The 22,220-nt window shown below is 42.9% G+C and overlaps 1 protein-coding gene across 3 annotated transcripts in view; it reads right to left on the bottom strand.

Moving 5' to 3' along the window:
• Positions 1-640: 640 nt before the first annotated feature.
• The window catches only part of thrb (thyroid hormone receptor beta), a 100,043-nt gene continuing 78,463 nt past the window's right edge, over positions 641-22,220 (bottom strand). Inside the window, exons 3-11 of one of the 3 annotated variants that reach the window (XM_083646773.1) lie at positions 20,976-21,044; positions 19,089-19,139; positions 13,088-13,188; positions 12,717-12,864; positions 11,373-11,578; positions 9,919-9,945; positions 9,563-9,709; positions 8,947-9,205; positions 641-6,338 (exon numbers count right to left, since the gene is read on the bottom strand). In XM_083646773.1, coding sequence (XP_083502899.1) covers positions 6,097-6,338; positions 8,947-9,205; positions 9,563-9,709; positions 9,919-9,945; positions 11,373-11,578; positions 12,717-12,864; positions 13,088-13,188; positions 19,089-19,139; positions 20,976-20,982 — 1,188 coding nt within the window. In that variant the 5' untranslated portion in view covers positions 20,983-21,044 and the 3' untranslated portion in view covers positions 641-6,096. The remainder of the gene's footprint in view (positions 6,339-8,946; positions 9,206-9,562; positions 9,710-9,918; positions 9,946-11,372; positions 11,579-12,716; positions 12,865-13,087; positions 13,189-19,088; positions 19,140-20,975; positions 21,045-22,220) is intronic. The other 2 variants (XM_083646772.1, XM_083646774.1) reach the window with 2 other exon arrangements.

The following is a 22,220-nucleotide window of genomic DNA, read 5'->3' on the forward strand; positions in this document are numbered from 1 at the left end:
TAAATTATTAGTCTTGAAAAGGACATTGTAGTTCAAGGATTACAAAGCTTCTGAAAGGGTTGCCATCACACTGGAGCCCTCCGGCGCAGCCCTTAGCTTTCAGAGGAAAGTGAATCGGCCATAGGATTCCAGAGACATTCCATAACATTCAGAGTATCTTTTTTTTTATGTCAGATCTGGTATCGCCAACCCCTGAAGGGCAACTTCATCATGTGTTGGTAAACTTTCAGCTGGGCAGGGCTTCATCCTTCATCATAATAACCACCTCCTTACAGCTCTCTGGAGAGTGTGTGTGGGGGTGGGACACGCCCCCATCCCCCGCAGTGGGAATGGTTGATGCAGTTACTGGCAGTGAGTGGAGAGGGAATCGAGCCAGGGTCCGCACGTTCTCAGACGAGATGATGGACTCATGAACGACTCAGGGACACACACACATACACACACACAAGGTTGCTGCCTTTTTTTTTTTTTTTTACATCATGACCATTTTCTGGAAATGGAATTGATTCAAAGACAGGAAGAACATTGTAAACGATATCCATTTATTCTATGATATTCCAGAGATAGTTTGATATAGCAGTTTATTCTGACATTGCATGTTGATGTTAACAAAGAACAACTCAAAAGCACATTTTCTCAAAACCATCTTTATTCTCAAGAGCCAATTCACATTAAGTGCAAACCTCATCAATCATGAGCATCAAAATAATTTTCTCTTTAAGTGCAACTTCTCTTGTCTTCCAGGGTCAAGCCAAAGCACTGTCCAAACCTGTAAGATGTCTTTTCTGGGCAATGTCAGTACAAAGCCGAGTGCAACATTGCAACAAAACTCAATCGTCTTTTCCTCCGCAGATTCACTCATTAACACACTCTTATCTCACTCCCTTTCTCTCCATGACAGTTTTCCAGTACGTGTTGAACAAATAAGTTGAACGAGAAGACACTCAAAACACACAAGGAGAGAAATCTGTGTCGCCAGTGGATTGTTTTTCTCATGCTGGTAATGCATCGACGAAGAAGTTGGTCTTACATGTATTCACGCTGTGTTGTTTTGTACTGACAGTAAAGTACAGCTACAGTACAGTATAATAGCTGATCCGTTATCGTAGAACTTAATGCTGCACTAACGTAAGTGTTTATGATTCGTAATGTCTTGCTCATTGTTCTTCTTTGTGCAGAAGTGGAAACAGTATTGTTTTAGTTTTTTTTGAGAGCAAGTTACTGTATTCTTAATGTTATGCAAAACAATATAATGTTCATTATGCGAACAACATCTGTAAAAAAAAAATCTGCAGTCTGAAAATATACATCCTTTTTCCTTTGTACTGTAAAATAGCTTTTCTATGTTATTGGTTTGTAACTGAGTAACCTGAAGAGTAACAACTCTTAGGAGAGATAATACCATACTGGTGCCTCTTGAGGAACAGCTAACATTTTCTGAGCCAGTGTTGAACACTGGCCATGTTTACATGCACAGAGCTATGTTGACGTTATTCGAGGAACACAACTTCAGGTCGACATGTAAAATTGGTAACTGGGCTAAAATGCCTGACATCCTCCTATACTGATCAGGTTAGTGGCATGGCTGCTTTCGGCCCTGGCGTACGAAATTACCGCATGACATCATTTGGCGAATTGTCACATCTTTTTGAGCAGCCAATAGCTAGTTTCCTTGGAGAAGAGTTGGCAACACTTGTTTAACCTTGTCGAGCTTTTGCACCCCAAGTTGTGATGAAGCCCTTGCGTGTCCAATAGAAACGCCAATTAGAGGAAAACAAAATAGGGAAAATTGATTCTAAATGAGAAGAATTTTAGATTTCGCATTACACCGAAACACCTAGTCAAGTGTATGAAGATATCCTACATCCCTATCCTATCTGAAAAAAGACCAGTAAACTCATACTCTGATTATGAGCAACCTGGGTAAGATGTCGGGCTTTCTCCCATATTAAGGCCTTTACACACCAAAGAGCGACACGGATAAAAGTTAGGAAAATTCTGAATTATTCGCACCAAATGTATTCACACCAAACCCGATGCGATTTTGCGGTGAAATCAACAAACCATCGTGGCACGAAAAATAGAGCAGCGATGACAACATGCTTTTGAGGAGAGGAGAGAGCATGGAGAGTTACACTACTTTCCACTGCCTTCAGGATGCCTGTGGGACAGTTTGAGTCTAGCACAGAGGCTAGCTGTTTGTCTGAGGTAAAATATTAGAAGCAATAACTGAAATAGGTCCAGTTTTAACACAGTACCAGCGGTGCGTATTAGGCGACCTGGGGGCATTTGGCGAGCTAAGTTGGTTAAAAATTTGTGTCTGGAGTGGGATAATGGAGCTAATATAGCGTTTTATAATTGAAGAGAGAATCACTTGGTGTAAGTCTAATTCGTAAGGTTACTCTGATGTCACGCAAGCAAGGGAGGCAGGAAGGGACCCGGAACTGGGGGTAACTCACCATTCAAATCAATGAGCGCTGATGTGAATTTTGTAAATAAACAAAACACGTACGTGGTCTGAGCTTCGGTTTTTAGCCCAAATATTACAAAAGACCCCACTGATTCATAACAGGTTTAAATTCATGTTATAGCGGTCGGGCGCACTTGGTGACAAGCAAGACAACAGTAAAACTGACAGGTTTTTGTATTGAGTTAGGCATAACCCATAAGGAAGTAACTCCAGAGTAACCTTATGAATGCGACTAGGTCGGTTACCAATACGAACAGACTAATATAAACTTTGCCGATGCATGGTTGCATTGACTGGATATAAGATCGAGAAATATTGAGGTGCGAATAAATGGCACAAATAAATCTTGGTGGGTAAGGGCCTTTAAACACGTTACTGTGACATGGAAACATCTTCACTTTTGGTTTTCGCCGTCGCAAACTCAGACTCGCACGGCCGGCATTATGGAAACATTTTGATGTCAACAACAAAAAAACATACTGGGCAGTGGGGCAGTACAGTACGGTTAGCACGATTAGTTCTTTCCCTGTAGCCTATTAGAAGTAACTTAGTCTTCAGTCAAACAAAACATACTTTTTTGTTTGGCGGACCATTTTATATGTGGACAGGATGATTGTTAACTGGTTTATTCGTGGCAACTGGGAAACTCAATCACAGGCTATCAAAAGTTCATGTAAACAGCTTGACCTGACTAAGAACTTAATGGGCGTATGGGCAATAGCTGTGCATGTAAACATAGCCAGTGTCACTTTTCTAAATGGCTCTGGCCCACATGTAAATCGGGCTGTCTGCTATTATTCTCTCTCTCTCTCTCTCTGATTGTCTGTGCATTGATTCTTTTGAGTCTGTACAGTTTGTGAGGTGTGTGTGTGTGAGGTCCTGGTCATTCAAACACTGCAGCAAGTCTATTGCTTCGACGAAAGGCATCACTTCACAGAATAAAACACAAGCTGCTTTGAGGAGTAGTGTGAAGCTTGAACGAGCGAGATATACAAAGCAAATGTTTGTCACGTCGCAAACGACAATACCATATCAACGCATGAACAAAAACAATAAACCATACCGGCTAAAATATGAGAACGGAAAGAGCGCTACATTATCACAATCTCACCAGCTTTCCCAATGTACCTCGCCGATGATTTAGTTGAATTCATTTGGGCCAGCCAACGTTTACTTGGCGTCAAAATCCCACCGACCGCTCACAGTGGTGTGGTCTGGCCCATATGTCATCCAGGCACATGCATTCGTACTCACGCAGCACTGTATTAGGAACACCTTAGTAATTCTGGGTAGATATCAGCTTTCAGCTCAGTGTCAATCGGCTACCACAGTGACCTCCACCTGAAGGTTCTACCACAGTGACCTCCACCTGAAGGTTTGACGTCTTGTGCTTGTGGACATTTTGCTACCAGTTAATAAAGTCGTTAAAACACCGGTGTTACCACTGTACATTTCATAAGAGGAGATATTTACTGGCTCAATATCTGTTTTTTTCCCCCTTCTGTTTGTGTCCGTTTCTCGCTTTCTTCCACCGTGAAAGATCATACAAGCTCCTCAGCTGTCCTGATCTTTCATTTAACTGCTCTCTGTCCAACGCAGCCGTCAGGGGAGCATGGATATTATATTTTTCACAAAAGGTTCCACATTTCCATTTCAAAGTACATTTCCACAGCGCGGCAAGCCTAACTCAACACCAACACCAACAACCAATGTCACTGAGATCACATTTCCCCCCATTCTGATGCTTGGTGTGAACATGAACTGAAGCTGCGGACCGCTATCGGCATGATCTTATGCATTGCACTGCTGCCACATGATTGGCTGCATGAATAAGCAGGTATACAGGTGTTCCTAATAAAGTGCTCGGTGAGTGTATGTATAGTGTGTGTGTGTGTGTGTGTGTGTGTGTGTGTGTGTGTTAGTGTATGCGTGCCGTCCTAAGAGTGGGGTGGTTCTGTAAAAGGAATAATTTTCATTTCTGTATGTAAAGAACAATTAAGTTCATTCAGCCATTTCCTCGTCCCTACTCACCATTAGCACCATGGCGTCAATGTTGTAACATACAGATTCCCGTGTTCGGGGAGTAAAAAATACAAAATACAAAAATGAAATTGTTTTACGGTATATGGGACTAGTGAGACTTCGTGGAGATGAAAGAATTAAACCCATACTGGTTGTTTAGTAGAAGCAGCTCTTACAAAGATGAAGACGCACGAGTCTCGGTCACGACTGCGTGCGAGCGGCATGCACTAGCAAGGACAACCAGTCACATCTAGATATCGCTAAGTAACCCCATATCGATAAGAGAGCATGTTGAGTCATTCATGATGTGGTTTTGGCACAGCATATGTGGCATTCTTACGAAGAGAACAAGTACTCTATGATTGTCTTTTCCTGACATCAGTGTCATTATGTGCTTTAGTTAGTCCTGACGAGTCTCTAGCACGAGAAACGGGCTCGTTTTCACGCTGTCGCTGTGTTCCGTTTGAAGTCGGAAGTCTGAGATCCCCTGCGCTCGTAGGTTGTACTTCCAGCTCGGAAAATCCAGGAGAGAAGCAAGTCTGTTTCTTTGCTTAAATAATATTCCCCATGCAGCAGCTAATGTCAGTGATACTCAGCAATGTTACCTAGCTAGTTAGCGCAGAACTTTGCAAATCAAATTGAGATGTTTAGCCATTTACCACACAGCTGTTCAATGCTGAGAATCAAATGCAAGTATATTTTGAGGGTTATAAACACGCTCAAAGCAATACTGTGTAGTGTTTACTGTGTTATGCCACCATACTAATGTGATGTCAGATAACTGCATCTCAGAAACCTGAAAAGGTTTTGTTATTTCCTCAGATTTTTCCTGGTAGGAAATCAGAAATTCCGACTTTCCGACATGTTTGGAACGCAACATATGGTGACTTAACGTTGTGGTGTGACTACGCAGAAACTCGCGAAGGCTTATAAGTTGGTGCCCATGCGAGTGGGTGTGGATGGTACGGGTCAGGTCACAGTAGGGCAGTACTGAACAGGTCAGACTGGATGGACGACGACATGAGATCTACTATATTAACGAGCAAATGGTGTGTTAAAGGCGAAGGTTGAGGGGGCGGGGGGAGGGAGGAAAACTTGCTAACGGATTGCAAATGTGTCTTGTTTTCTATTTAACTATCAAATCAGCAGCCATTTTGAATTTCCAATATAAAGGAAGGAAAACATTTGCATGAGTTCTAATGACTGAACAAGTGTCGACAAAATCACGAATACGCCAACTGTACAATCATCAACAACAAAAAAACAAACTATAGTAAAATCAGAGGTGAGAGGTTACATCCACAACAATGACAACAACAACAACAACAGATAATAATAAGAACAACATGCTATTCACATGTACCCGCATTGTAAGGAATGGTTCCATCCAAAACTAGACCAAAAAGCTACTCCTAAGCTATGGAATGAAGTGACACTCAGTAGTGCTAAGAGAAAGTTCATTGTGACGGCCCTTCGGCTGGTTCAACCCGAGACCACCAGGGTGCCCAGGTGCTGACATGTGCACACAAACATACACACACGCACACACACTCATACATACACACACACACACAAAGTCATATACACACACGCAAATCCGTTGGTCAGTCCTCAAAGACCTCCAGGAAGAGAGGAGGGAATAACTCGGTGGGACACTCCACCTTCATGTGAAGGAAGCGGCTGGCGTGGCACGCCCCGATCATCCGCAGGTCTGTCACCTTCATCAGCAGCTTGGGCCAGAAGTGCGCCACCTTGTGTTTGCGGTAGTTGATGTAATGTTCAAAAGCCAGCAGGAACTCCTCTTGGCAGCGCTCGATTCGGTCCACGCTGCTCAGGCCCGGGCGATCTGACGATGACAGGCAGACAGACAGGCCAGGAAGAAAGGATCAGACAGTGTGCTGTGATCTGTGTTGTTGATTTAGTATGTAACTTAGTATCTAGTCTACACCACACATGGGCAAAATACGCCCCGAGGGCCGGTCCCTGGACCATCTTAATCCAACCCACCATGTCCTCAAAGGAAAACAAAACGACACCCCAAAAAATCAATTAAAAGCCACATTATGTTAATAAATCTCAAGGCGAATGACTACAATGAGTCTGTACTGCTATTTAACCCAATTCCAACAGAAGGCGCACATATTCTCTAATTGGGATCATTTCTAGTCAATTAAGTTTGAGTGAAATACAACTTTTATTCATTTTGCTGGCAACCCCCTCAAGAACCCCTGCTGGCACCCAGACCCTACTTTGAGACCATCTTTGACCCCCTAAATTAAATATCAGTTTGCCAATATACCCAACCAATATTGATATTTTATAAAAAATAAAAAATAAAGTACCAATGACACAATGAGGGATGATTAGGTGGCCATGATGGAAGGAAGGCCTGTGTGGGAATTTAGGTAACACCAAAAATGGATTCGTAGCATATTGGATTGGATCCCTGCTCAATCTTCTTTCCCGGTTTTAATACCATAAGCCAGATATAGCAGAAGATTTACAGCAGGATGGGCATGTTTCTATATAGTTCAATGACGTTCATCATGTCTTCGTAACAATTAGACAGTTTTTGTTTTCTTGTGTTCAGACCTATAGGTTTATTAGATGTTTTTACCTTGACAGTTTCGGCGATAGCTCTCGCCTTCCTCAGAAGCAGTCTACTGACAGCTGGGTATGACGTGTCAACCAGTCGTTTTTACACGACTGGCCGGGTGCCCAGCAGAACCGCCAGGTCTGCCGCCTCGGCCACGCCCACTGTGACGTGTCGTGGCCGTACTGACAGACCCGGTGGCCCCGCCGGGCACACCGTGCGCTCCGCCGTCAGATGTCCTCTGGAGTAGAGTATCCCAGGTGCGGGAAAGCATGTAGGCCCCCTCGTCCCTGTTGATGGTGCCCTCAGCACGTCTCCTTATTTCCATGGCCTCCTGGATCCAACGTTTGTACTTGTTGTCCTCTGTTCCGATGATTTTAGCCCCATCCCAGTCCATAATGTGGTTATTTCTTTTGCAGTGGTCTGATATGGCTGATTTGAGGTTTTCTTGTTGCGCTTTTTCTTTCTGTGTTCTTGTGAGTCTTGCTGCAGTTTCTTTATCACATTCCTTTTTATGCTCTTTCTTCCTTGTGCTAAGTGACCTGCCTGTCTCCCCAATGTAAGTTTTATTGCAAGAGATGCAGGGAATCTCGTACATGACATTACATTTATTGTCTTGTGGGATTTTGTCTTTTGGATGGACTAATAGTTGCCTTAGTTTTGTGTGGGGTTTTATTGCCGTACCTATATTTTGTTTTCTCATGGCCCTCACGTCATACCCAGCTGTCAGTAGACTGCTTCTGAGGAAGGCGAGAGCTATCGCCGAAACTGTCAAGGTAAAACAACATCTAATAAACCAAGAAAACAAAAACTGGCATGTTTCTATGATTGAGTCACCACTGTTAGTTATTACTGATAATCACTTCCATCGATGGCCTGTTCAAAGACCAGTAAGAGAATGGTTTAATTTGGGATTATAGGTCTCTATCCTTCCTTTGTACAACAGCTGAGTGAATCAATGCTTCCCTGTGTACCACTCGCCTTGCCATCTCCAAGGCACCGCTTCAACTGGAGAGCATTGATCTATTCTCCTGTGCACAGATTGTGCACATTGGCTTTTTGTCATGTAATCGATGGCAAAGTACAGTTCAGTCTGCTAATCGTAATCATTTTCAGAAGCTTTGACCAGCTAGCTTGGTTTTTAGCTCCGGCACACTTTTTTCCTTGTGGCGCGCGGCATCTCGAGATCAATATTGAGGTGGGGCTACTAAGGTGGGGCTAACCTGCCCATCTGTGTTCTGTCCATGCAGTTACTGTTACAGTACGCCACTAGGGTTTGACTGTAAAAATGTATTGACTCAAGCCAATACAGTTATTTATTTTATTTATTTATTGGGGGGGGGGGGGGGGGGGTTAAAACGGCCAATAGACGATATTCAGACAATATGATTAGTTTTGTGCCAAAAACCTTCAGTATTCAGTGTTTTCCATTCTATTCTTGTCAGGCTCTGAAACAGTATTTTAGACCACAGGAAACCCCAGTAAAACTACTATAATACAATATGTTCAAACTATATTTCTCAAAGAAATCTTTGAGGGTGGCCATTATATACTATTGTATTTATAGTAATCTAATATTAATACTATACTTACTACTACTACTAATACATATTCATGCATACTTGTGTGGAATCACATTGAATTGTCTCATTAGAATCAGTTCCGGTTAAGGTCTTATCATACTGACTACTAAATCAGAGCAGTATTGATCAATTATACAGTAAATTGTATGATTAATTAGTCAAACTGCATCATATTTATCATATAATGGAAATGGATCACACAGACTGGCCGAAATATATACATTTTAAAATAAGAGGCCGATAAGCCGCTCGGCAGAATCTGGACAGCAGCTGCTTACCGGATGAAAGGAGGATGACTGCCTGTAAAAGAGCCACCTCAGAGTCGTCTAAGTTGAAGGACGACAGCGACACGCCAAGGTCAAAAATGGCGTCCGAGACCACACCCAGGCCTCCGTTCTTCAACTGGCCGCGGGTGACCGCCATCTCCCCGTTGAGCGTGAGGGTCTCGCTCTCTGGGTCGTAGCGAACGGCGGCTCTCAACGACATGATCTCCATGCAACAGCCTTTCAACAGGATGATCTGGTCTTCACAAGGCAGCTGAGTGTGACAGAGAAGAGATAAGTGTTTAGTTCACAGGATTATATGGCTAAGCTATGGATGGCATGTATGGCCTAGTCAATTGTTCAAAACGGACAGCTGGAGATTCAGATCAGTTCAAGGACTTAACTAGCAAGCTCAACATTTGCACTTAAAATTTGAAATCTAGCATTTAACTTACAGAGGGTCTCGGCCTACTACAGCAGTAAATTCAATACAATGTGAATGCAGCATTCGAAACACAACCAGCTGAGGACCTTCAATATGGCTGCCAGGGGGTATGTTACGTCACCTGAAAGCCTACTCTCTCTCAATCTAAATTTGACGAAACTTTGTAAAATCCATGGGTGCACTTACCTCACAAAACATAGGCAGTTTTTTGGCAAAGTCCACCACACGGGTGATGGCGGGGGTGATAATTTTTGTAAACTGACTGAAGGCTTCTATGTCCACTTTGTTTCCTTCAGGTGTATTTACGATGGACGCGTGACCAATGTCCTCGGGCTGAAATGACATGGAAGGACAGACATAATGACTGAACAGTCTGCCAGTACGAAAACACAGTACATTCAGTGAGGGGGGGGTTCCTAACCTTTGACTGGTAGTGTACATTTTTTATGGGCTTAATAAACAGCATTAATGATATTGGTGATAAAACACTTACTGGAAGAATTACTGTCTCACAATTTCAATAAATATTTTTGTCCACTTACCTTAGTTTCCTTCACCCCCACTGCGCTCTGGTCAGAAGTATAGAATAAATTACATGTTATTTCATTAAGTAGCATTGCATCCTCGACCTGTTGGATAATCAACAGGAATCGTGAAGTTTCAATGAAGAACCCGTGTCAGGCCAACTAAAAAGAAAACAAGTTAAACAGAGGACAGAGGAAAGAGTGTGCAGAGAGAAAACAGGTGAGCACAGAAATGCAAGATGCCGGGTTTCTATGGCGAGATATGCGGTGCAGAACCACGGCCTCAAATGGGTCCTCAGAAAACTCAAAATGACTCTGCCGCGCGTCGCAGTTCACAAACGAGGTTATGAGACTATTTAAAACAGGGTTCCCACTGTGGCCCTCGTGTAAAATTACATTACTGTTTTTAACTTTCCATAACTAAGTAGGAGTGCTTCCATGCTCTGAAAATTAATACTTCTTGGGTTTGTTTTTCTAAAGGTGTAAACAGTCTGGTTTGTTGAATGAATGTGTGAAACAAGTTTGAAACACACTTCTGTAAAGTGACCCAGAATTCCAGAATATTCTCTGACTGACCAGTGCGTACCTCTAGGGGTGACCCCAAATAGTCGACGATTCGTTCGAAGGAGCCTGATTCAACTGCCAATCTCACAGTCGAATATTCGCAAAATGTGGTAATGAAACAAGGCTCATTCCATTCTGGCTATATGGGGGTGCTGAATGTCTGATTTTAGATAGAATTGCTTGGTTTCTCCCAATTAAACAAACAAATCAAACAATCTCATATCAATGGTTTTTATTATTGCCAGATAGTCTTATTAAAAAAGGAAGAAAAAAAAGAATAGTTGAATATTCATATTGAACAGCCAAATCTGATTTGACTGACAGAATTCTGAGTCAAAGACCGCCCTAGGTACCTCGTTTACAAACTATACCCAATTAGCCCAAAACCCAGATAAAAGAAAACAAATTTGTCAGTTACACGCCTTGGGGTTCTTTATCATCTTGCCATATAAACCCGGGATAAAGTCAAGAGTATGGACTTTCAATCTGGACAGAGCAGTTAAGACTTCCAGAAAAGAAACCAAATTAGTCAAAAAAAGGTAGGACGTGAAATCAAAAGCTTCAAACTGACAGAAAGAGGAGAAAAATGAAAGCAGCACGAAAAGATCAGTTATTAGTACTGGCGATTAAGGACGTTGCTTGGCGAGAGATAAAAAGAAAAGACAAGGAAAAGATGTTCCGTTATAAATTAGTGTTGTTGCGCGGAGGAACACACTTTCTCCATCGTCCAGCTAATTCTCCCCACTCTACAAGGAGATACAAAAACAACAACACATGGACATATTAACACAGGGAACAGTGGAACAGTGGTTGTGGTGGCGGGTGGATGGAGGTTGGGGGATAGGATAAACTGGGCTGAGTGATCAGTACAGTGGAGGCTGTTGGCCAGGGAGGAGGAGACGTCTCACCAGGAACTTCCGCTTCTGCCTCCAGTGGTTGCCCTGGGCGTTGGTGGCCATGTGGGCGTCAGTCACCATGCGGATGAGGTCCCACTCGTCGTGCGTGGGCTCCAGGCGGTCCCACACCGTCTTCTGCAGCTCAGACTTCCGACGCCGCTCCCGGTTTTCCTCAATCAGCTTCCGCTTGGCCAGCCGCTTGCTGTCATCCAGCACCACTGGGGGGAGGGAGGGAGGGGAGTGGGGTGAGGGAGGGAGGGAGACAGCCAGGGGGTTGGGAGGGAGAAAGACAACAAACGCTGTAAGAAAGTTGCGATGCGCTTGAAAATACAGGGCAATGCTCACTTTACTTGAAGTGCTTTGTGATGCATTAAAGCAGATTATAAAGCCATTAGAAGCAGATGTAAACTTTTCTTACAGTAATATCAGACATGATATATGGCACCGTAAGGCATCATAAAGTGCATTATAAGCCTAATGTGAGTGCCTGATTATAATTCCATTAGCAGAGACAAACGCTTTTGACAATATAATCATCAATCAAACATCAGCAAATTATCAGCAGGATATCTCAAAAAGTTATAAAGGGATTTGCACGAAAACTTTGTAGAAAAGTAGATCATGGGCCAACTTAGAACTGGTTAACTTTTGGGGTGCCCTGGTGGCTCACCCCGGTAGAGCATGTACCACCAAGACTTACTGTAGGCCTTCCCGTGGCCAGCCCGGATTCGAATCCAACCCGTGGCCCTTTGCCGCATGTCATCCCCCCTCTCTCTCTCACCATATTTCCTGTCAAACTACTGTTCTATATAATAAAGGCAAAATCCCCCCAAAATAATAAAAAAAGGAAAAAAGGATTAACTTCCCACACCCACTTGCCAAAAAGGGGCGCCGAACTTCCAAACAGATTCACGTAACACCTCAAAGGTTGGCGGAGGTATGCACTCTACCGAGCTGCAGTGCCCTGTAGTTTAGTATCATGTCACTAACTGTAGAGTATTCAACCCTCATTGTGTTCATCATGCTTATAAAGGCATTTAAACAAATGCAAAGTATCATTCCAGGAAATGACACTCACACACCTCGACTAGGTTAATTTGTTGTACTGTCTAAAATAAGCAAAGGGCACTGACTTACAAAGACCTCAGGTTATAAGGAACATGTTTAATTATTATTCTTTAAGTTCTTATTCAGTCACTTTAAGCTGCTTTACCAATGTGTGTTGCCGCCGCGCAAACCCTAACGTTAAGTTTATGAACAGAAACTATGAAGTTCTCAGAAGCTGTCATACTAATGCCATTGCAGAAGGCTTCAGATTCACTCGGGTCGTGCACATTCTTGGCACGCAAAACTTACAATCGGTCGCCATTCCAACTGCGATGCACTTCTTGAAGCGACATTCCTGGCACTGGTTTCTGGTCACTTTGTCGATGATGCATTTCCCCTCGTACTTACAAGCATAGGTTGGGTTGAGATTCTTCTGGATCGTCCGCCTGAAGAAACCCTAGAGAGCAGACCATCACATGGTCAAAGCTGCTTTGAAAATGTTACACTACACTAGTTTGTGTAATAATAATAATAATAATAACAATAACAATAATAATAACAACAACAACAACAACAACAACAACAACAACAACAACAACAACAATAATAATAATAACAATACTACTACTACTAGTACTACTACTACTACTAATAATAATAGGAAGCCACGCTCGTGTTACCTTGCAACCCTCACAGGTAATACAGCGATAGTGATAGCCTGTAGCTTTGTCCCCGCACACTACACATAGCTCATCCTTGTCCAGGTAGCTTGGTATGTACCCTAGAGAGTCAAGGTCAATATGGTTAATATGACTTTATTTTTTATTTTTTATAAATATCACTGGAGTAGTAGAAAAACAGAAAGGTCTGAAGAAAGACATGGAGATATTTAAATTCTAAAATCAATGTATAAAAGCTTTGAAATAAAAGGTAACTGGGCCCTGTCAGCATTATAATGGAGAGAGAAAAAAACAACGCACAGTCAAGTCCTATCTCCAGCTTTGAAGCCACTATCCACATACGGGTCAACAGTGTGACACCTAATGTTAACTTAGCACCGACCTCCCGAGATACCAGTTGACCTCCCAAGTTAACTCCATCCTTTATCTGTTGTCTTTGGAGTTCAAGCTTAATGAGTTCAGTCCTTTGACCTCTCGCAGGCTGCAGGCCTGGACGTTCACAAACTGATCAATACTCTGAAGAGAGCCATCATCCAGCCTTCTGTTGCCTTGTCTGTGGGCTGCTGCCGCCATCACCATCAATCAATATGGGCCCGCCAGCTCTCCTCCCCATGAAAACACCCCAGCATACACTGCTCTGCCACTGCATGATGCATTAAATCTGGGATTTACGCTTATCAGATTAACATGAAGATCCCAGACATCATTGATTCATTGATCATGGAGGAGGATTCATCACTAATTACAAAAAAAGAAGAAGGGGAAAAAAACACCCCAAGACTAGCGGCACGCAACAGACCTCTAAGTAAGTTAGTACACATTAGGTTCCATAGAACCCCATTTGTCTCTCCGACCCAAATCGGAGAAGTGAGAACATTATTATTGTTAGATATGATTTTGTCCAGAATTCCATAACTATCTGTACTGTAGGTAGAGAGATATCAGTGAAACTATGATCAAAACAGTCATTCTTCTACAGTCTCTAATTGTGTGAACTTCTTTTTAAATGAAATAATGGTAAGGTTTCACAATTCATCAATTTGCTGGGGACCCCCTGGAACCTCCTCAAGGACCGCTGGTGGTCCCCAGAACCCACGTTGAGAACCACTGCTAAGACAATTTGTGAGGCAACCACACTAGAACAATGTGTAATTATATAATTCACAACTCAAATGTAATAATAACTAGGGGTGTCACGATACACTCAGTTCACGATACGATACGTATCACGATACTGGGTTCACGATAACGATACGATACGATACGATTTTAACAATATTTTTTTAAACTTGAATAATGACAATATATGACTGGAAAAGTAGTATTTTATTTGAAATGCACAAATACAAAACATGCTGTTGTGGGAAATTGTTATTACAATAACAACTAGAAAAAACATGAGATTGGAGATAAGGCTTATCTTGAAATAGAATGAGTTACACCGTCACTTAGATTTACTTTGAACTAAAAGGTTTCTCAGCAGTATAAATTCTCATTATGCATCTTCAGTTTTTCTTCAAACTCAAACAACAAGACTTGCATCTTCAGTTTTTCCTGTCAAGTAAACAGTTTTTCCAGAAACTCAATTGAATGGTTTCTCTCCTGTATAACTTCTCATGTGTCTCTTCAGAGACTTGTTCAACTGAACTACTTTCCACACATTGAACTTCAACAAACAAAGACGTTTCTTAGTCTATTTTTTGAAGGAAAAAAAAAAAATTTTTTTTTTTTTTTTTTTTTTTTTTTTTTTGCGATATGATATTTCATCTCAACGATACATATCGTGACGTTTTACTATCGCGAAATTTCGTGGGACGATATATTGTGACACCCCTAATAATAACATATTGCAGTTATGCACTTGAAAGTGTACAAGCATAAGGCAATTCCACCAACTTTTTTTTATCAGCTAACCAAAAAAGCAAAAACCCAAGTCTTGCACCAAGAATAAACTACAACCTAGGCCTTCTACAAAATTGTTCCCAAATGCAAAATTTCCAAGAGTCAAAGAGGAACACAAGGCAAGAAGACACCAAACCCAGGTTGGCACATTTTAACAGCAGCAAGCATTGGGAGTAGACTAATACCCAAGCTGCAACGCTGATCTGGAGGTCGTACCTTCCTTATGCTGCCCCTGCATCCACTGCAGGTGGAAGAAGTCGGACGTTGACGTTCCCTCAGAGAAATACTCTGGCTGATGGCGGAAATGACTCAGAGGGATCTCCATCTCCATGCTGCAAAAGTCACTTTTAAAAGCCGGCATGGCACCAGCGTACTCACAGGAGGAGCGCTGGCCGGGCGGCCAAGCCTGCTCCGTGCAGGGCGGGTGGTGTGTCGGCTGGGGCTCGCAATGTCCGAACCCCGGCCCTTCACCCGGGTACATGCAGTATTCCCCGCCGCCCTGCGCCATGTAGCCTCCGCCCCCACCGTGAGGCAGCTCATACAGGTCTGATATGTAGTAATTCATGACGAGGGACTACAGGAAAGTACCATCAAAAGTTAGAAAAACTCAACAACAAATTTCCTCGAGGTTGACCAAATGAACCCTTCATCCACCAAATCCCCAGACTATAGCAAGCAATTGTCCCACCCGTCTCCACCCGGCCCAATTGGGAAGCAGAGATTTATGACAGTGCAGGGCTCTAATCTGACACTGGACAAATCCTAGAAGGGCAGTAGACCAGTGGTGCTCACCAGGGGTCCTTGAGGGGGCTCCAGGGTGGTCCTTCCCCAAGCATATTTATCTATTGTTAAACCTGACCTTTATTTCATTTACAAGAAGTTAACGCAATTAGAGAATGTCGAAGAATGACTCTTTTGATCATAGTTTCTCTGTTATCTGTCTACATACAATGCAGACCGTCATGCCATTCTGTACAAATTCACATCGAACAATAAACATATTCTCAGATTTGAGTTGGAAACAAAATCTCACCAAATGGGGGTCTGTGGCCCTAATATGCACTAAATTAGGGGTCCTTCTGAAAAAGGTTGAGAATCCCTGCAGTAGACAGAGGCAAATGTCACAGATGCTTACCCCGGCCTCAAGCCATAATTGTATTTGAACATTTGTACAATAAAGAATACAAAAAAAAAGTGGTCTTTAACCTTTGCAGGTGCCTCATACAAGCACCCTTAGGTCACTTTCATTATTCCTGTCAACACTTTAGTTCAATCTGCATAAATGTTGCAACACTAAGAAGATTCCATTGTTTGTGGTTGTGACACATTTATAACCAAAACACCGGAGGTTTAGCCACCTTCATCAAAAAGAAACCAGCTTACAAAGAGCTAACACTTTTTAAATCAATACTAACCAAATTAACAAACTAATTCAGATTCAGGATTTATAGTACGTGCTTGATATTTTTAGATAGCAAGGAGAAGTTCTGTCTAAAGACAAGGACACGCATCTAAAGTGCAATAACACCGTGAACTAATTAATATTGATTATTGAAATATATTGAAATAATGGACTCGAGTTTATCCATGCATCACATGCTATACTAAGTATTAAATTGTACACAATAAAAATGAGTTATTAGTTAACATTAAACAATTTTCTATGTAGCTTTTGCAAAATCAACCCCCACCCACAGTGGAGACAGAACAAGTGACAAATGGTCTGATTTCCTTCAGATAATACACCTATTATCCTCCACACCAGCTATACTGGGTCATATGTGTCCTAATCAATAAGGATAGGCTCAGCCTTATGGCGATGCGTTTCTGTTCTGATTCGTAATGCCTTCTCTAGCTAAGTAGAGTTCTCTTCACTATAACTCCACCATAACATGTTATTCCCACTTTGCTGTAAAAAGTGACACTTATAAAATACAACTACAAATAAAGCATTTACATCTAGGCTTTATATTGAGTGCAGCTCACAGATGAAACATTCGATTATTTTCTTAGCTGTGGAATAATTCTTCTACTGACATATTTAGACTGAGAATTTTGTTTAAATGATTGACTCCATGTCCAGGCACTACTGAACCAAAGGAGCTTCAACATTTGGGGCACATTTGGGGCACGGTGGCGCAGTGGTAGTGCTGTCGCCTCACAGCTAGAAGGTCCTGGGTTCGATTCCCGGCTGGGACGTGCACAGCGTCCCCAGTGTGGGGTTTACCAGTGTGGAGTTTGCATGTTCTGCCCGTGCTCCCATGGGGTTCCAACATCGATATGGACCCGCCCCTCCCCCCCGTAAAAAAACAACATGCAGAAGATCGTCATCTAACCAGTGACGACAACATTTGAAGTTGGTCCCCGGGCGCAATATACAAGAAAGCTCCTGGCCTGCCCCCCGGAGGAAGGACAAGCCCGGATGGGATAAATGCAGAGACTGTGTTTCACCGGCCACCGTCAGCATGGGTGTGTGTGTGTGTGGCTGGCCACATGCGTGTGTTGGGTTGTCGTGTGACAAATAAAGACGGGTTTGTCCGTCCAGTTCTTCTTCATTTCCTCCTATTGCCACACTGTTTTACACTGACAATGAATCAGTGCTGCTTATTCCCCTCTCCTCACTGAGACAAACCACTACTGAGATGAAGCTGTAACACATCAATCACTCTGGCAGTCGTATTGTAGTATTCAACTCATTATGCTTTTTTTTTTTAGGTTTTAGGTTGAGATGAACCTGGACAGGATATTGTCATTGTCATTTGACAATCATTGAATAATATTGTGCTATCAACCCTGTTCTGGATTAATCTAAGGGTGTATAATAATCTAATAACTGCATTTAAGATTTTACGCTTAAGATTTTTACAATTTACAAGGCTATTTCTAAGACCCAATGACATGTAGATAAGAACATAAATCTTGTATTTGTATAGTGTACATTTTTTTGTTCTGAGGGCCAAAGCAAACATGGGAAAAAGCTTTGAGCACTTGTTCAAGTTCAGCGTGACAGATCAGTATTCTCCAAAGAGGGTAGCAGGGATGATGCATTACCTGAGTCATCATGCACAGGTCTGGCTGATTACAGATCCAAGCTCATCTGTGACACACAATGCACCCAAAACCTCTATGTGGGAAATTAGTGTCTGCATGACCAATCAACACTTCTTTAAAGTGGCAATCCGTGACATTTCCATCCAAATAAATGTCTCTCCATCTGTAACACAATAGTGACTCAACCTACAGCCAGTTCATGCAAGGACGAGAAATTATTCAAGCCTATTCACAAACAATCAGGCTTCTATAAGAAAGAGAAACTCATATGACTTTGTTGACTGAGGTGTCCCTGAATGCACCGCGGAGTCTAAAACCTGGTATGAGAGACCCCCAGACTTGTTGTTTGATATTTCCCTTGCTGTCCAATGGTCATGGAAATTTGTGCTAGCTTTATCATGTTTTCATGCTATCATAGGATGCATGGGAAGCAGAACACACAAGAACCTCGGGCATTTTTACAGACACTGACTGATTGATTAATTGACTGAGTGACTGATTGGTTAATTGACTGACTGACTGACTGATTGAGAGAGAGGTAATACATCAATCTGAAATATAATGATAGTAGAGTAGTTCCAGGCTAATTATACAATTCAATATAATGTTAATCTGCTTTGCTTGATCAGTCTCACGAACAGCTTCACACGCTTTCCACTGAATGACAAGGAAAAGCAGAGCCTGGTGGATTATCTCTGACAGAGTATGTTGCTGGAGGAAAAAGTCCCCAAAAACATGAAAAAGGAGAGAAAATGAACCAGTGGATTTCACCACATTCTCCCGAGACTCACCAAATTACCTTATCTAATCACAATGAATCCTCTCAGTTCACCAGTGTAAGTACATTGAGAGCAACGTATACTGGAGTCAAATGTCTACATACTGTACTTGGCCAATAAAGCTGATTCTGATTCCCAATTCCAACATGTAAAGCAAAATGTGTCCAAATGTGAAGCACACTGAGTCTTCTCAGCGCCCCCTACAGTTCCCCCAGACCGTGACAGAGAGGAGGAGGAAAGGCAGTGTGGAGTGGGAGGATAAATATTACCATTTTGAATGGCCTCATCTTTCCAGCGGGGGGAGCATTTGTCTCCTGGCTCTAAAATAGATGGAGAGGCACTTTAAAAAATATATATATATTATATATGTAGCTATTCTCTCGGTGAAACACACCAACATTCCGAACACAGGCTCATAAAACAGCAGCTTGAAGTGTGAAGTGTGAAGTCCTAGGAATGACAGGATCCGAAATATCACTTGGTGTGGCAGTGTGTTGTGTGCTGGTGTGGCCTTCACTGTCTTGCTCTTGAGTGAGGTGATTTGGGGTCTCATTTATAAAACGGTGCTTAGAATCTCAACTTGAAATGTTGCCTCTACAAGTGGACTGGACTGGATGTCTCAAGGTAATACATAATAATGATGCGTCTGACCCCTGAGTCAGAAAACGAGACTGCAGAACGTGTCCATGCATTTTTTTTTATTCATATCTAATTAATGTGAAATGTTGAGTGCGTGCTTGTGCTTACGTTCACTCTTTCCAAAAGCAAAAGGCACATTTATGATAGCTGGGTCACTCACTCGTCTCATCTTCCTCTCTAACGTGATGTCAGGGTTACGCTGTTTTCCTGGCACAATGCCAGGAAACACGCTTTCCCCCGGCCCCGTTACCGAGGTGTAACGTTCGTCAAACGGCCGGTGGCGTGGCTGACACACTGTTGCTGCACAGCAACCTGTATATTCAACCATTTATTTTTAGCTGCCACCACCAGCAGCTCTAAAGTCACTTAGCGGGCACAGTTTTCATCCTAGGAGGCTGAAATTTGGCATGCAGGGCAAGTGTGTGTGTTTGAAGGTGTGTGTTTGTGTTCATGCTTATTGGCTAAAAGGGGGGCGGTGGGGGAGAAAACTTTGAAATGCAGGATGACAGAGGACTGAAATTTGGCATGGAGGTCAAGTGTGTGTGTGTGTGTGTGTGTGTGTGTGTGTGTGTGTGTGTGTGTGTGTGTGTGAAGTTGTGTGTTTGTGTTCATGTCAATTGACTAAAAGGAGGCGCGATTGGGGGGGGGGGGTGCAAATTTCAAAATGCAGGATGGCAGGGGCAGAGAGGGCTGACATTTGGCATGGAGGTGAAGTGTGTGAAGGTGTGTTCATGCTAATTGGCTAAAAGGGGGCAGTGGAGGGGAGGATTTCAAAATACAGGGTGGCAGAGGCAGAGTTTTATAAAGGGGTTGGGCTCTCTGAGCTGCAGCATGAAATACTGCTGTGACATTTTGCTACTCAACAAAGTGTTTCTAGTGACGCCCGACTTGATGCCAGCGGGGAAATGTCTCTTTTCCATCTGGTGCGGCTTTGCAGGAGTTAAAGGATGGAGTAAGAGGCTCGTGCACGTGTGCAACATTTCAAGTTGAGATTCTATGCACTGTTTTACAGACTGTTTCACCAGAAATCTGTTGCTAGGGAACAGTTTGGACTCTCAAGTTTATTTCCTGTCAGTTATTGTATTAGCAGATACACACTGCAACAGGAAGTAGGGCCAATTTAGAATGTTTATGTTGTCAAGTTGAAACGGTCTATAAATGAGACCCCTGGTTCGAGCATTCAACTGTTTTGTGTTATACACTATATTGATGCAATATATCGAGGGCATATGTGCCGGGGTCGCCCGAGGTCGCCAGCTCGCCTCCTGTGCTATCTCTGCTGAGTCAACATGGGCGGAGTGCTGTGTGTTAAACGTATGGGCCCACCTGCCTGTAGAAAGCCATAAAAGCCATACAAGCATGTCTGGCATGTGGTGGTGATGACGCCTGTTCTAAAGCGGCTTCCTGTGTGTGCAGAAATGCACTTTCCTGTCCTGTTTCATTTACATATGTTTTTTTTGCGTGCGTGCGTGTGTGTGTGTGTGTGTGTGTGTGTGTGTGTGTGTGTGTATTCTTACCTGACATACTGGTGGGGTTCAGGGCCAAGACTTCATCCTCAGACCCTCTACAGACATCTGAATACCTGCCTACACAGACAGCCAAAAAAAAGAAGAAATCAATAAGTACATATACTGTATACAGTAACTACAATAACACTTGACAGATTGTTTTGCTTTGAGCTTGTCCAATCCTGCTCTGCCGTTTAAAAATAAATCACCTAAAATCACACGAATAGAGATATTGTACTAGTAATTGGTCCTCAGCTTGAGAAAATTGTCTTTGAACTGCCTGCATTTTATCCATTTGTTAGCATCTCAGGGGACGCTCAAGGACGCAATTAACACCGTTTCTTTGCCTATCAAAGGGGATTTTGCACACACATACGTGTGTGTGTGTGTGTGTGTGTGTGTGTGTGTGCGTGCGCGCACACCCACACACACACACAGGTGTGATGGCTCTCATTCAATCCCCCCCCCCCCCTCCCCTGCAGTGTGCAGGGTGACATCTAGTGGCCGATCCTCCACTTCCATTGCATTTCATAGACAGAGACAGGTGTTTTTTTTTCAAATGCCACGTCTATGTGTTTAGGGTGACCAGGTGTCCCGCTTTATGCGGCACTGCACAGCATTTATATCCCTTGCCCAGTGTCCCACATATTGAGACGATATCCCGCGTTTTGATTGGCTCTAGTTTTCAAAAGTGAAACCACTGCAGGGCAGATGCTTTTCTAAAATCTGGCTTTTATCCAATCGGCTGTGAAGAAAGCAGGGAAGGCTGTCATCACGGGGCTGCGGCACACATGGGGTCAAGTGCAGGTTAACCTGTCACCGTAGTTGCTCCCTACGGCTATGGCCAATGGGGAAAATTGCGAGTCACTATGCAGATTTTGATGGTGATGGTAACGACGACGGGAATGAAATGCAGCAGCTACAACAAAGACTGGGAAACTATGCATCAAGCGGATACAAGGCGATTCTCAGAGAGTTCTTTTTTGGGGGGAGGGGGGATAGCGTATGACGTGACGCGACACAGTACACGTGAGTCTCACAAGAAACGTGTGGATCAAAAAGAGATCGATCGATGTATGCATTCCTACTGAAACCCAAAGATGATTGCCAGACAGATAAGCTAATAGCAGCTGAAATAACTAGCGTTTACCATGATTACCACCTGAGAGAGAGAGAGAGAGAGAGAGAGAGAGGTTCAGTATGGTTCTACTAGTTGTATTCAACACTGCAACTTGAAAAGAGTTCCTATCAACT

The sequence above is a fragment of the Poromitra crassiceps genome (genome assembly GCF_964638095.1).
Source record: "Poromitra crassiceps genome assembly, chromosome: 11".
Taxonomy (NCBI): Eukaryota; Metazoa; Chordata; class Actinopteri; order Beryciformes; family Melamphaidae; genus Poromitra; species Poromitra crassiceps.